Source organism: Sparus aurata, chromosome 12 (assembly GCF_900880675.1).
Source record: "Sparus aurata chromosome 12, fSpaAur1.1, whole genome shotgun sequence".
Lineage (NCBI taxonomy): Eukaryota > Metazoa > Chordata > Actinopteri > Spariformes > Sparidae > Sparus > Sparus aurata.
In genome coordinates, this window is record NC_044198.1 from 26,739,021 (window position 1) to 26,751,840 (window position 12,820).

A 12,820-nucleotide genomic window follows, 5' to 3' on the forward strand; every position below is an offset into this window, starting at 1 on the left:
GGATCCTTCAGTAGATCCAAACAGATCGGACAAGAAATTATTTCGTGGTCCAGCTGAACTTCTTTCTGCGCCATTTCACCTCTCAGTGACAACGACTGTCTGAGCTTCACTTCCTGATAACTGAACCTAGTCCGAACTCCGATCTGAACAGGGTGTGTTTGTGCAGTGAATGAAACATGTCAGCTTAGTTGCAGCCAACCACAAACTGCAGATCTGAAGGGGAGGGAACAAGTAAAATATAGTGACAGAGTGGAGCTGCTGTGTGAGAGGAGGAAGAAGAGGGAGGGCTGATTGGGCTGTGACTCAGTCCAGGATGAGGAGCAGCTCTGTGAATCTGGACTTTATTTCCTCTTTTACAACAAATCCCCAGTCAAAAGCTGCATCACATTTGAAAACATCAAAGTTTTTAGTTGTAAAATGTTTCTTGGCTCCTCAGACTTTGCTGATGTTTCTCTAACTCTTTGTCTGATTCTGTTCATTTTTCATTTAATGGTTAAAAACAGCTGACTGACAGTCGGGAGTTATCAAACTAAACTCTCATAAAGATACAAACTGCTGTATAATAGTTGTCTCACACAGTTAATGATCTACTTTGAAGCACTCGTGACTAAACAGCTGAGTTTTAGAATCTCATCCTGAGCCAAAGCAACATTTCAATCTTGAGATGTGTTGAAACAAAACTCAAAAGACAAGTTATTAATTAATTGTGAATCCAGAGGGACGAGAATGAACCAGATCAGCTGCTTCTGAAGTTCAGTGCAATAATTTATGTTTTAATGTTTATTATCATATGTTTTGTGAACAGTAAGACGACTGGAAGATATTTTAAAATGTAAAGAATTAATAAAACTGCACTGTTGCAAGCAGGACTGAAATTATAATTTTTAATATCAATTAATTTAGTAGCTGTTTGGTAGTAAAAATGTTGATCCAATGGAGAGAGACAAATAATTTATTAATCATGTTTGAATTGTGTCATGAATCACACACGATGTCTGTCGGTTTGTCATCAAACTAATGAAACATCAGACTGTGAAAATACGTCATTGTAAAGACGACAGTGTCGTTAGTGATGTCATGTCCTAACCAGCCTTGGAATTCCGTCATTTTAGGGACAAGGCCATTTGGCCTTCACTTTTTTATTTTTTGGGGGCACCAAGGCCACGCGACAGGGCACAAAGACCACTGAGTAAAATTTTATGGTTTTACCTTTCAGATTGATACCATAACATCCTAATTTATAATAAGATATGGATCATGTATTAAAACATTTTTAATACCAATATCAAGTAAATGTTACATTAGAAAACTTTATTTTAAAAGTATGGTTAGGGTTAGGTGATTTTGGTGACACTTCACTGAATATTAGTAAAATTATTGAATATTTCTCCCAATAGAAATTCCCCAAAAGTATGGCAAAGTAATATTTTACAAAACAAACAATTGTATAATAACCATCAGGAGACCATTGATGCATGGAGTGATCTTGAGGACATTACACTTTATAACAGTGAAATTATTGAATATTTTTTGTAGTATCTGTTTTCAGTGTTGCACTTTGTAGATGGTCCCTGCGCCATTGTCTCACAGACGGCTGACCATAGAGACCGATGTTAATGTCCAACCCGGAGGACCACTTGTTTAGATGAAAATAGGGTCGTAGCTCGTTGTCTACCTTATTACAATAGGAAAGAGTTGTCATTTATGTTTTAACAATGTTTCGCTTGATCCGGGAAGTTTGAATCTGTGAATATATTCCCAACTTTATTGAACTAAATCCTACCACATAAGTCAGTTACATATCGTATCAAAACCGGCTGAGCTCGCTTGCTTACCTGTGCAGGTAAGTGTCGTTCTCCTGTTTTGAGATGCTGCTGCTGTTTGAGAGGCTCAGACACTGTGGCTGTATGATGATTTTTTTTTTCAAGGGGCAGGTTTAGTGTGATTTTCACCTTTTTTATGGCCTTTTCTGAGCCTAGTTGGCCCCATGTTGGTTTAGAATGAGACAATGCAGTTCACTGAGCGCTTTAACACAAAATTACATGAAATATTATTTTAATTACGACAAACTGAAACTTTGTTGACTTGAAAAAATATCTTTTTAATTGACAAACACCATGTATGTGATTCATCACACAATTCAAACAGAATCAATAAATTATTTCTGTCTTTGTTCACTCCTGTAATGAGTTTTCTTGATGAGGTGCCATGGTGAAAATTTTTAAAATTTTTAAAATTTTCATCCACAAAATTTTGTTGGAGCAGAATCTCAGCTATGTACAAGCACAATATTGAAGCATCTCTTTATTGATTATGATCATGTGAACTGAAGTCATCATGAGCAGCGAGAGCCTCCGTGGCTGAACAGACACAGGAAGGAGTGCCGCCTGAAGAAAGTCCAACATTTACAGAACAACAAGAAGACGTCAAAGTACCGCCCACAATGTTTGATTGACAGGTGATCTGTGTGCAGTGAAGAAATGCCACAACAATCAGCTCTCAGCAACAATGATGGAAACACAAGTGTGAAGAAATGAAACCTACAATTTAACCTACTGACCCTGAAATGACTTCAGTCTATTTGAGTTCACAAAACTCAGCAGAGTCTCCAAAAGACAACCAGCTAAACTGAAGTCCAGCATAGAGAGGCTGAGTGAATGTGGTCTGGACTCTGTGGAGGAGAGTCATGGTGTCAGAGACTCTGTAGAAGGACAGAATACCTGCACTGTGATCCAGGTACACTCCAACTCTGGAGGACCGAGGACCTGAGACAGGAGTTTTGACTTTGATGTGATAAAAGTTATAACTACCCATGGAACAAAATAGCCTCCAAGATTTGTCATTAGATCCAAATTCACATTCATATGAGTTCCCTGCTCTGCTGATATTCTTGTATGCGACTGCTACACCAACTACGACTCCTCTCCACTCCACCTCCCAGTAACAACGTCCAGTCAGACTCTCTCTACTCAGGACCTGCTCCCACACAGTGAATCTGTCTGGGTGATCAGAATAAGACTGTTCTTGTCTCATGTATGTTGCTTTTCTGTTCCCCTCGGATAATAACAGATATGTGTTTGCTGTGTTTGGATCCAGTGTGATTTCACGTGAATATCTTAATGTAGTGGTATGAGGCACCACTGCCTTATTAGACTTAGTTTGGCTGCATCACGGTCCCTCTGGCTTATTAGCCAATCACTGCTCTTCCCAAGGGGATAAAAGTAGGCCGTGTCCCCCCTCCTGACCTCTCGCTTCCTGCCTTTTCGGCCCGCCTACTTCCGGGTCGTCGTATGTGCCGCTAGCGCCCGAGCACAGGTAAGCGCACATTGCCGTGCTGTTTTTTGTATATTCGTCCGTGTTTCATTTAATTAAAACCGTCGTTCCCTAATAGACTTGGCGTCTTCACCGCGGTCGAGCCAACCGGTCAGGGGCTGTTTATTGCTGCAACCAGAGCATTGGTGAGTGATGACATGCTTCTGCCATTTATTGCTGTAGCCAGGTGCTAAGCCCCTCTTCTGCTCCTCTCCCTCTAACAGTCTGCTGGTTGTGTGCTGCATGGTGGCTGTCTTCCCTGCTACGTTTGGTTTCTTCACCCCTCTCCCTCTTTGGGAGGGATGCCAATGCACTCTGACTTATAGCTGGAACTGAAACGCTAACGCTAAGCTAATGCTAACGTTAGCTGCGAGCACAGCTGATTAATCACGGCTTTTACCGCTGCTACCTTGCTACCGCTGCTTCGCCGCTGTCTGCCGCTGTTCTGCTGCTTCGCCGCTGTTCTGCTACCTTGCTACCGCTGCTTCGCCGCTGTCTGCCGCTGTTCTGCTGCTTCGCCGCTGTTCTGCTGCTTTGCTGCTGCTGCTCCGACGGCCTGGCTCTGGTCCGGTCAGCCGCCGGTGGTCAGCCTGTTTCCTGCTGCTAAGTGCGGTGCTGCTTCGTGTGTGTGTGGCTGTCACTCGTACTGGATGCAACGAGTTTGCTAGAACTCTCAGCCACTCACTAAAACTGTAATTCTGCGTGTGTGTGTGTGTGTCTTAAGTGCAATCTGGCAAGGTTTGGTTTAATTGTTTATTTATTTATTCCCTGTTTAATGGTTGAATTTCTGTTGTTAATTTGATCAATTTGAGTTAAAACTGTTAAAACTGGTTAATTGTTGAGTTGATATCTCTGGCCAGAGACTTGTTTCTTTTGTTTGTTGGGTTGATTTATTAATCTAATTTAACACTTTTCAGTTTATTAATTGATAATTTACATGTGTGGGCACGCATTATAAAAGATTTTGTCCTTAAATTTGAGCCCTTTTAATCGTGTTTTCCTCTCCCCTTTAGTGCTGAAGGCTGACGGTGGTGGTGGTGGTCCTCCTGGGTGGTGGTGGTCCCCTGTGTGCTGTGTGATCCCTTTTTAAGATTTTCTTTGTTTTCACGTCACGTTTTGCTGTGTGCGTGGGGTGTTCTCCTTTTTCTTTTGGATGTCACTTCCCCTACCAAACCCCTCTCCCAGCCGGTAAGCCTCAGCCTACGTCCCCCTTTTTGGTTGGGCTCCCTTCTTTCTGTTGCATTGCCAATCTTGTGCTTATCTTTTAATAAATAAAATATTGTATATGATCATTGAACGCCGTCTCTCTCTCCCTCCCTGAGTGAACGAACCTGAGTGTCCTTTTCGTTTTGAAGGTAATAATTGACCTTTAGTACGGGTCCTTGGGCCCTAACCCAAGGTGGCGTTGTTGGTATCTGGTGTATAACGTAGTAATAGCCCTCGTGTCGCCACATTAAGAAGTCAGCTCTGGTCTTGTTCTCTGGTTGTGGCAGTAAAACATCCACTTCAGTCACTGCCAGTAAGATGTTTGTCCATGTCTCTCTCAGGACGTCCTGTAGTTTGTCTCTGACCTCTGACACAGCTGCTGTCACATCCTCAAAGTACTTGAGAGGACGGATATTGATGCTGGATGAGTGTGTAGACTCACTGAGTGCTGACAGTGAGGGGTAGTTGTGTAGAAACTGGTTGTGATCCTCTGTGTGTGAGAGCTTCTTCAGCTCAGTGTCTTTCCTCTTCAGCTCAGTGATCTCCTGCTCCAGCTTCTCCTGAAGCTCTTTGACTCGACTCACTTCAGTTTCCTGCTGGGATCTGACCTGCTGCTTCACATCAGAGCGTCTTTCCTCCATGAGATGGATCAGCTGGGTGAAGATCTTCTCACTGTGCTCCACTGCTTTATCAGCAGAGCCATTGATGGCCTCCACCTCTTGTTGAAGCAGCTTCACATCTTCCTCTCTGTCCTGGATTCTCTGCTGGATGTTGTGTCGACTCCCCTCCAGCTCTCTCTGCCTCTCAGTCCTCTCTGCTGCAGCTGACACTGTGTCATGACCTTTGTGTTCATCAATGGAGCACAAAATACAGATACACTGCTGATCAGTACGGCAGAACATCTTCAGTACCTCATCATGACGAGAGCAGATGTTCTCCTGGAGCTTCTCTGACGGCTCCACCAGCTTGTGTTTCTTTAATGGAGCCACATCATAATGAGGCTGGAGGTGTTTCTCACAGTAAGAGGCCAGACAGACCAGACAGGACTTAACTGCTCTCAGTTTCCTCCCAGTGCAGACATCACAGGCCACATCTTCAGGTCCAGCATAGCAGTGATCAGCAGGAGCAGCTTGGTGTCCAGTCTTCTTCAGCTCCTCCACTAAAGCTGCTAACATGGTGTTTTTCAGCAGCTCAGGCCTCGGTGTGAAGCTCTTCCTGCACTGAGGGCAGCTGTAGATCCTCTTCTCATCCTCTGTGTCCCAGTGGTCTTTAATACAGTTCTTGCAGTAGCTGTGTCCACAGGGAATAGTCACCGGATCCTTCAGTAGATCCAAACAGATCGGACAAGAGAAAGTCTCTCGGTCCAGCTGAATTGCTTTCTGCGCCATTTCACCTCTCAGTGACAATGACTGTCTGAGCTTCACTTCCTGATGACTGAAACAAGTCTGAGCTCTGATCTGAACAGGATGTGTTTGTGCTGTGAAGAACAACCACAATATGTAGGTATGAAGGGGAGGGAACAAGTAGATATAGTGACATAGTGGAGCTGCTGTGTGAGAGGAGGAAGAAGAGGGAGGGCTGATCGAGCTTTGACTCACTCCAGGGCGAGGAGCAGCTCTGTGAATCTGAACTTTGTTTCCTCTTTTACATCGAAGCCTCAGTTAAAACCTGCTCCACATTTGAAAACACCAAAGGTTATAGTTGCAAAATATTTCTTGGCTCCTCAGGCTTTGCTGATGTTTCTCTAACTCTTCCTCTGACTCTGTTCACTTTTTTTCCAGGTTAAAAACAGCTGACTGACAGGCGGGAGTTATCAATCTAAACTCTCATAAAGATTCAAACTGCTGTATAAAAGTTGTCTCAAACAGTTAATGATCTACATTGAAGCGCTCGTGAGAAAATAGTTGAGTTTCAGAATCTCATCCTGAACCAAAGCAGCATTTCAAGCTTCCGATGTGTTGAAACAAAAATCATCAGAGAGGTTATTAATTATCTGTGAATCCAAATGGACGAGCATGAACCAGATCAGCTGCTTCTGAAGTTGAGTGCAATAATTCATTGGTGGTCAGTGGTTATTATCATATGTTTTGTGAACAGTAACAAGACTGAGAAAATATTTAAAAATAAAAAAAATGAATTAAACTGGACTGTTGCAAGGAGGACTGCAACTATCTTTCATTTTAATTGTCGACATCAATTAATCAATTAGCAGATTGGTAGTAAAAATTTTGATTGAATGGAGAGAGACAAATAATTAATTGATCATCTTTTTGTTGATCAGGTTTTGGAAAGCTGGTGGACTCATTTCATGGAAACTTTAAAAACAAATGTTCAAAATGGACACCGCAGAAGCAGAGATATCAACTTGTTTATTCCACACAGTCCTTCTTCTTTAACTAAACACGGTTCCTAAATTACCCACAATTCAACTGAGGCCATCTGGAGAAAGATTCAGCTTCATTCCTCTGACTGAGAGACTCCTGAACTCTTCATCAATAATGATTAACAACTAATCATTCAGAATCCTTAATTCGATTATAGACAATTCATACCTGACAGCCAAATGCAACCTGGTTATAATCATTTCTCTTAAACCGTATTAAACCTTCCTATACGGATTTATTCACAACTTTCATGATGTGTATTTTTTAAAGCATCCACTTACTGTTTATAAATGTTGCAGATGCTTCAATGGACATTGGTTGTCATAACTGATTACAACTACAAACACAGTAGTGTTTCAAACAATGCAATTTATTGTGTTAATTTGCTTTTAAATCGAAACAAGGGGTGTTTGAAATAAAGTGTTTCTCTATAGTCTGTCAGCAGCTGTACACAGACGAACATAAAGATCTTTTTGAATGATGGGAAACTATTTATCCTTTAATTGACGACACTGTGTGCTGGATTAACAACACCAGTATTAGAATGACTCCTCTGAGTGATTTTGACTTTTCAGACAGAGGATTCAGTACCGATGTCTCCTGGTTCATACATCGGACCACCTCTTCTGCCCGGCCCCGGCTCTCTCTACCATTGTTTGTGCTGTGGAATAAATCCAATTGGACAGTAACTCAACATGTGTACGTGTCATTTTATCAGCCATGCTACAGCGGCGAGGCTCTTTGGAAGGAGTGTTGTCGGTGAAACACAGCAGGATAGAAAAAGTCCAAGACGATATATCTATTCTTCATGCCTTATGACTGAAATGCAATTTTTTCATCACGAATATCAGCTTAACATTTAGAGTGAAAAGTTGAATGTTTGAAAAATGTCCATGAATCACAGAATATCTTCCTATTTGGTGCATTTAGGTTTAATGACACAGAGGAAGATGGACAACATGAAAGAGTTGCAGTTCATTTGAGGTTGTTGCTGCAGTGCTGTAATGTCTGATAACAATCTAATGAATATATTCAGTAAAAGGTTTCTTTAATGATTGTTACAATTCAATGTCTTTTTAACAATTTTTGACACCAGGGTCTCAGTAATAAATCCTGTATATTGACTCTGAACACAAACAAAATGTTGGTTGTGAAAAGATCCAAGGTCATTTCTCTGTGACAAAGCTGTTTTAGAGAGGAACATGAAAACTGAATTTTGTGTTATTTCAAGAGGAAACTGCCTCAATTATTCTCTCATATTAGTTTTTGACATGTTCTCCGTCAGCTCTGTACGAAACCCTGAATGAAGATGAGGAGAAAAGACTTTGTTCACGTTTGTTTATTCATGATTGAAAGCTCCAGTTTGTTCACAAATCTCATTATTAAAGTCTGTTAAATGACTCTATTTAATATCATACAAGAGGGAAAGTTACCAACCTGTACTCTGTCAAGAACTCCAAAGTCCTTCTACCATTAATAGCTGTTATGGCAATATTGGTTGTAATGATCAGGTTAAATATTAATCAGTGTCACAAACTGAAAGTTTCTGACCTTTTTCTTGGACTATTTTGGTAAATTGGCTATCTTTTCCCTTCTTCAAGGGTGGTGCCCCGAGGTGATAAAATATGTATTGGATCTTATTAGTTATCATGTTTAAAAATTATACCTGATAATCATTCATTATTATTGATAGCAAAATTTAATCTGAAACTCCCTATTAATGTTACATAAAGTACAATATATGGTGTCCCGGTGAGGCAGTGTAAAACAATATATATCTGGAATTGTATTATTACCTCATTAAAATTCTAAGTATCAAAATTCTGACTTCTCCAAAACAACATAGCGCTCCTTTGAAAACAGGGGTTGTCCTTCAAAACGCGGATGTGTGGTCACCCTATGTAACACTCAACAGAAAACGACAAAGAACACATGAACATTTAAACATGTTAGAGAGCAATCCCAAACCTGAGTGTGAATTTCTTTCTGAGTAGCTTTAACACCTGGTTACACCTCCACACATTAATAATAACACCAGATACTATAGATACTATAGAGACTGATGGATATATCTTCGTATCTGTTTCTACCAACCGAATAAGAAAAACTGAGAGAACATTTCACCTTGGTTTTAATGCACAGTTAAAGAAGCACTCTGTAGTTTTGTTGAAGAAATGTTAATGAGAAGAGCAAGATCTTCTTCAGCTGATTTTTTTCTCTACTTAAACTAAATAAACAAAAGGAGCATGAAGCAGAAAAACCTCTATGAGCTGCTCCTTTCTTAATAATAACAACGTATACTGTATACTGATGGACATGACTTTATTGTTCACTTCCGTTTTCACAAATCAACTCAGATACAATCAATAACAGTCATCTTGACATAAATGTCCCCTTAAATTGAATATTTGAGCAGCATGTTACACCACAGTTTCTCTGCTTTAATTTACGACATCATACAAACTTTGGAAATTCAATTTGATCATAATAAAAACAACCTCTGTAGATTTTCAGATGATTTCTGTCTTTGGACACGACTGACAATGTTTTCAAATCACCTAAACCTTTAAATTTCATCACATGTGACCTGATAAACAGTCTGTTGCTGTGTTTTCTTTCATCCACCTTGTTATTAAGTCTTTTTACTCTTTTCTCTGACACATACAAAGGTTTAGTACGAGTCACAGACGAATTGCCCCACACCTCAGAATATGAACAGAATCAAAATCTGAACCATCCTTTGTTCAAAACAGCAAAACATGGACACACTTTCCATTTTCTTCACACGTCCCATCAGTAAAGTCTGTTAAACGACTCTTGTTCAATGATTTCATGAACAGATTCACTTCATCCACACAATCAGTTTGTTGGAGCAGAATCTCAGCTATGTACAAGGAAATAATAAAGCATCTCCTTATTGATTATGATCATGTGAACTGAAGTCATCATGAGCAGCGAGAGCCTCCGTGGCTGAACAGACACAGGAAGGGGCGCCGCCTGAAGAAAGTCCAACATTTACAGAACAACAAGAATACGTCAAAGTACCGCCCACAATGTTTGATTGACAGGTGATCTGTGTGCAGTGAGGAAAAGCCACAACAATCAGCTCTCAGCAACAATGATGGAAACACAACAAGTCTGAAAATATGAGACACACAATTTAACCCACTGACCCTGAAATGACTTCTGTCTATTTAAGTTCACAAAACTCAGCAGAGTCTCCAGACCAGCCAAGACGAAGTCCAGCATAGAGAGGCTGAGTGAATGTGGTCTGGACTCTGTGGAGGAGAGTCATGGTGTCAGAGACGCTGTAGAAGGACAGAATACCTGCACTGTGATCCAGGTACACTCCAACTCTGGAGGACTGAGGACCTGAGACGGTAGTTTGGACTTTGTTGTGATGAAAATCACAACAGTCTGTGTAACAAAATAAAATCCAGGATTTGTCATTGAATCCAAATCTACATTCATCTGAGTCCCCTGCTCTCCTGATATTCTTGTATGCGACTGCTACACCAACTACTCCAAAAGGTCTTTCTCTCCTCTCCACTTCCCAATAACAACGTCCAGTCAGACTCTCTCTACTCAGCACCTGAAGCCACTGAGTGAATCTGTCTGAATGATCAGAATAAGACTGTTGCTGTCTCATGAATGTTGCTTTTCTGTTCCCCTCAGATAATAACAGCTGTGTGTATGCTGTGTTTGGATCCAGTGTGATTTCACATGAATATCTTAAGAAGTCAGCTCTGATCTTGGGCTCTGGTTGTGGCAGTAAAACATCCACTTCAGTCTCTGTCAGTGAGATGTTTCTCCATGTCTCTCTCAGGACGTCCTGTAGTTTGTTTCTGACCTCTGACACAGCTGCTGTCACATCCTCAAAGTACTTGAGAGGACGGATCTTGATGCTGGATGAGTGTGTAGACTCACTGAGTGCTGACAGTGAGGGGTAGTTGTGTAGAAACTGGGTGTGATCCTCTGTGTGTGAGAGCTTCTTCAGCTCAGCATCTTTCCTCTTCAGCTCAGTGATCTCCTGCTCCAGCTTCTCCTGAAGCTCTTTGACTCGACTCACTTCAGTTTCCTGCTGGGATCTGACCTGCTGCTTCACATCAGAGCGTCTTTTGTCCATGAGACGGATCAGCTGGGTGAAGATCCTGTCACCATCCTCCATGGTTTTGTCAGCAGAGCCATTGATGGCCTCCACCTGCTGTTGAAGCAGCTTCACATCTTTCTTTCTGTCCTGGATTCTCTGCTGGATGTTGTGTCGACTCCCCTCCAGCTCTCTCTGCCTCTCAGTCCTCTCTGCTGCAGCTGACACTGTGTCGTGGCCTTTATGTTCGTCCACAGAGCAAAGATAACAGATACACTGCTGATCAGTACGGCAGAACATCTTCATCACCTCATCGTGACGAGAGCAGATGTTCTCCTGGAGCTTCTCTGACGGCTCCACCAGCTTGTGTTTCTTTAATGGAGCCACATCATAATGAGGCTGCAGGTGTTTCTCACAGTAAGAGGCCAGACAGAACAAACAGGACTTGAGGGCTCTCAGTTTCCTCCCAGTGCAGAAATCACAGGCCACATCTTCAGGTCCAGCATAGCAGTGATCAGCAGGAGCAGCTTGGAGTCCAGTCTTCTTCAGCTCCTCCACTAAAGCTGCTAACATGGTGTTTTTCAGCAGCTCAGGTCTCTGTGTGAAGCTCTTCCTGCACTGAGGGCAGCTGTGGATCCTCTTCTCATCCTCTGTGTCCCAGTGATCGTTAATACATTTCATGCAATAGCTGTGTCCACAGGGAGTAGTCACCGGATCCTTCAGTAGATCCAAACATATCGGACAAGAAATTATTTCTTGGTCCAGCTGAACTGCTTTCTGCTCCATTTCTCATCTCAGTGTCAACAACTGTCTGAGTTTCACTTCCTGATAACTGGAACTAGTCTGAGCTCTGATCTGAACAGGGTGTGTTTGTGCCGTGAATGAAACCCGTCTGCTCAGTTACACCCATCCACAAACTGTAGATCTGAAGGGGAGGGGACAAGGATATCTAGTGACAGAGTGGAGCTGCTGTGTGAGAGGAGGAAGAGGAGGGAGGGCTGATCGAGCTGTGACTCAGTCCAGGACGAGGAGCAGCTCTGTGAATCTGAGCTTTGTTTCCTCTTTACAACAAAGCCTCAGTTAAAACCTGCTCCACATTTGAAAGCATCAAAGTTTTTAGTTGTAAAATTGTCTTTGGCTCCTCAGACTTTGCTGATGTTTCTCTAACTCTTCCTGTGATTCTGTTCACTTTTCATTTCCTGGTTAAAACAGCTGACTGACAGTCGGGAGTTATCAAACTAAACTCTCATAAAGATTCAAACTGCTGTATAATAGTTGTCTCACACAGTTAATGATCTACTTTGAAGCCCTAAAACAGCCATGCTAAAGCAGCAAGGCTCTTTGGACAGAGTCTTGTCGGTAAAACACGGCAGGATAGAAAAAGTCCAAAACTACCAGTGAAGATACGTTTATTCTTCATTTGTTCTGATTGAAATGCAATTTTTTCAATACTGTCAGGCGTGTTCGTTTGTTTGAGAGGTGAAAGTAGACAGACCAATATAGAAGACAGACTACGACGTACTGTTAACTATTTAATAAGGGAATTGTATCATTTAAGCAAAAGCAAAAAAAGCTTGATCAAGGTCTTTCTCTGTTTGAAAAATCGCAGGCCGCAAAAGCCAAGCAACCAGTCGCCCAGAAAAAGATGCAGAATTTCAGCATGTAATACATTATATATTGCTGTCACAATGTATGTGTTGAATTATCATTGGTCAATCATATAGATAGAATGAGTACTATTATTGGACAGTCAAGAAAAAAGGTGGGGAGAAACCGTGGTTTAGACTTTAGCCCTCCCATCGTTGGTGCACAAACTGGTCCCAGTTTCTCA

The 12,820-nt window shown here is 41.6% G+C and overlaps 2 protein-coding genes and 1 long non-coding RNA gene across 3 annotated transcripts; 1 reads left to right on the top strand and 2 right to left on the bottom strand.

The window, feature by feature from the left end:
• Positions 1-2,238: 2,238 nt before the first annotated feature.
• On the bottom strand, positions 2,239-5,906 carry LOC115592318 (tripartite motif-containing protein 16-like). The gene is made up of 2 exons (XM_030434927.1): positions 4,765-5,906; positions 2,239-3,115 (listed from the first exon to the last, which is right to left on the bottom strand). Exons 1-2 carry the CDS (start codon positions 5,904-5,906, stop codon positions 2,578-2,580), a joined length of 1,680 nt encoding a protein of 559 aa, XP_030290787.1. The 3' UTR covers positions 2,239-2,577.
• On the top strand, positions 3,133-4,609 carry LOC115592320 (uncharacterized). The gene is made up of 3 exons (XR_003986113.1): positions 3,133-3,315; positions 3,392-3,458; positions 4,326-4,609. It is a non-coding gene; the product is annotated as an uncharacterized LOC115592320 (long non-coding RNA).
• Positions 5,907-9,975: 4,069 nt separating the features above from the next.
• On the bottom strand, positions 9,976-11,790 carry LOC115592319 (tripartite motif-containing protein 16-like). The gene has a single exon (XM_030434928.1). The coding sequence runs from the start codon at positions 11,773-11,775 to the stop codon at positions 10,093-10,095; it is 1,683 nt and encodes a 560-aa protein (XP_030290788.1). The 5' UTR covers positions 11,776-11,790; the 3' UTR covers positions 9,976-10,092.
• Between the last annotated feature and the right edge of the window lie 1,030 nt (positions 11,791-12,820).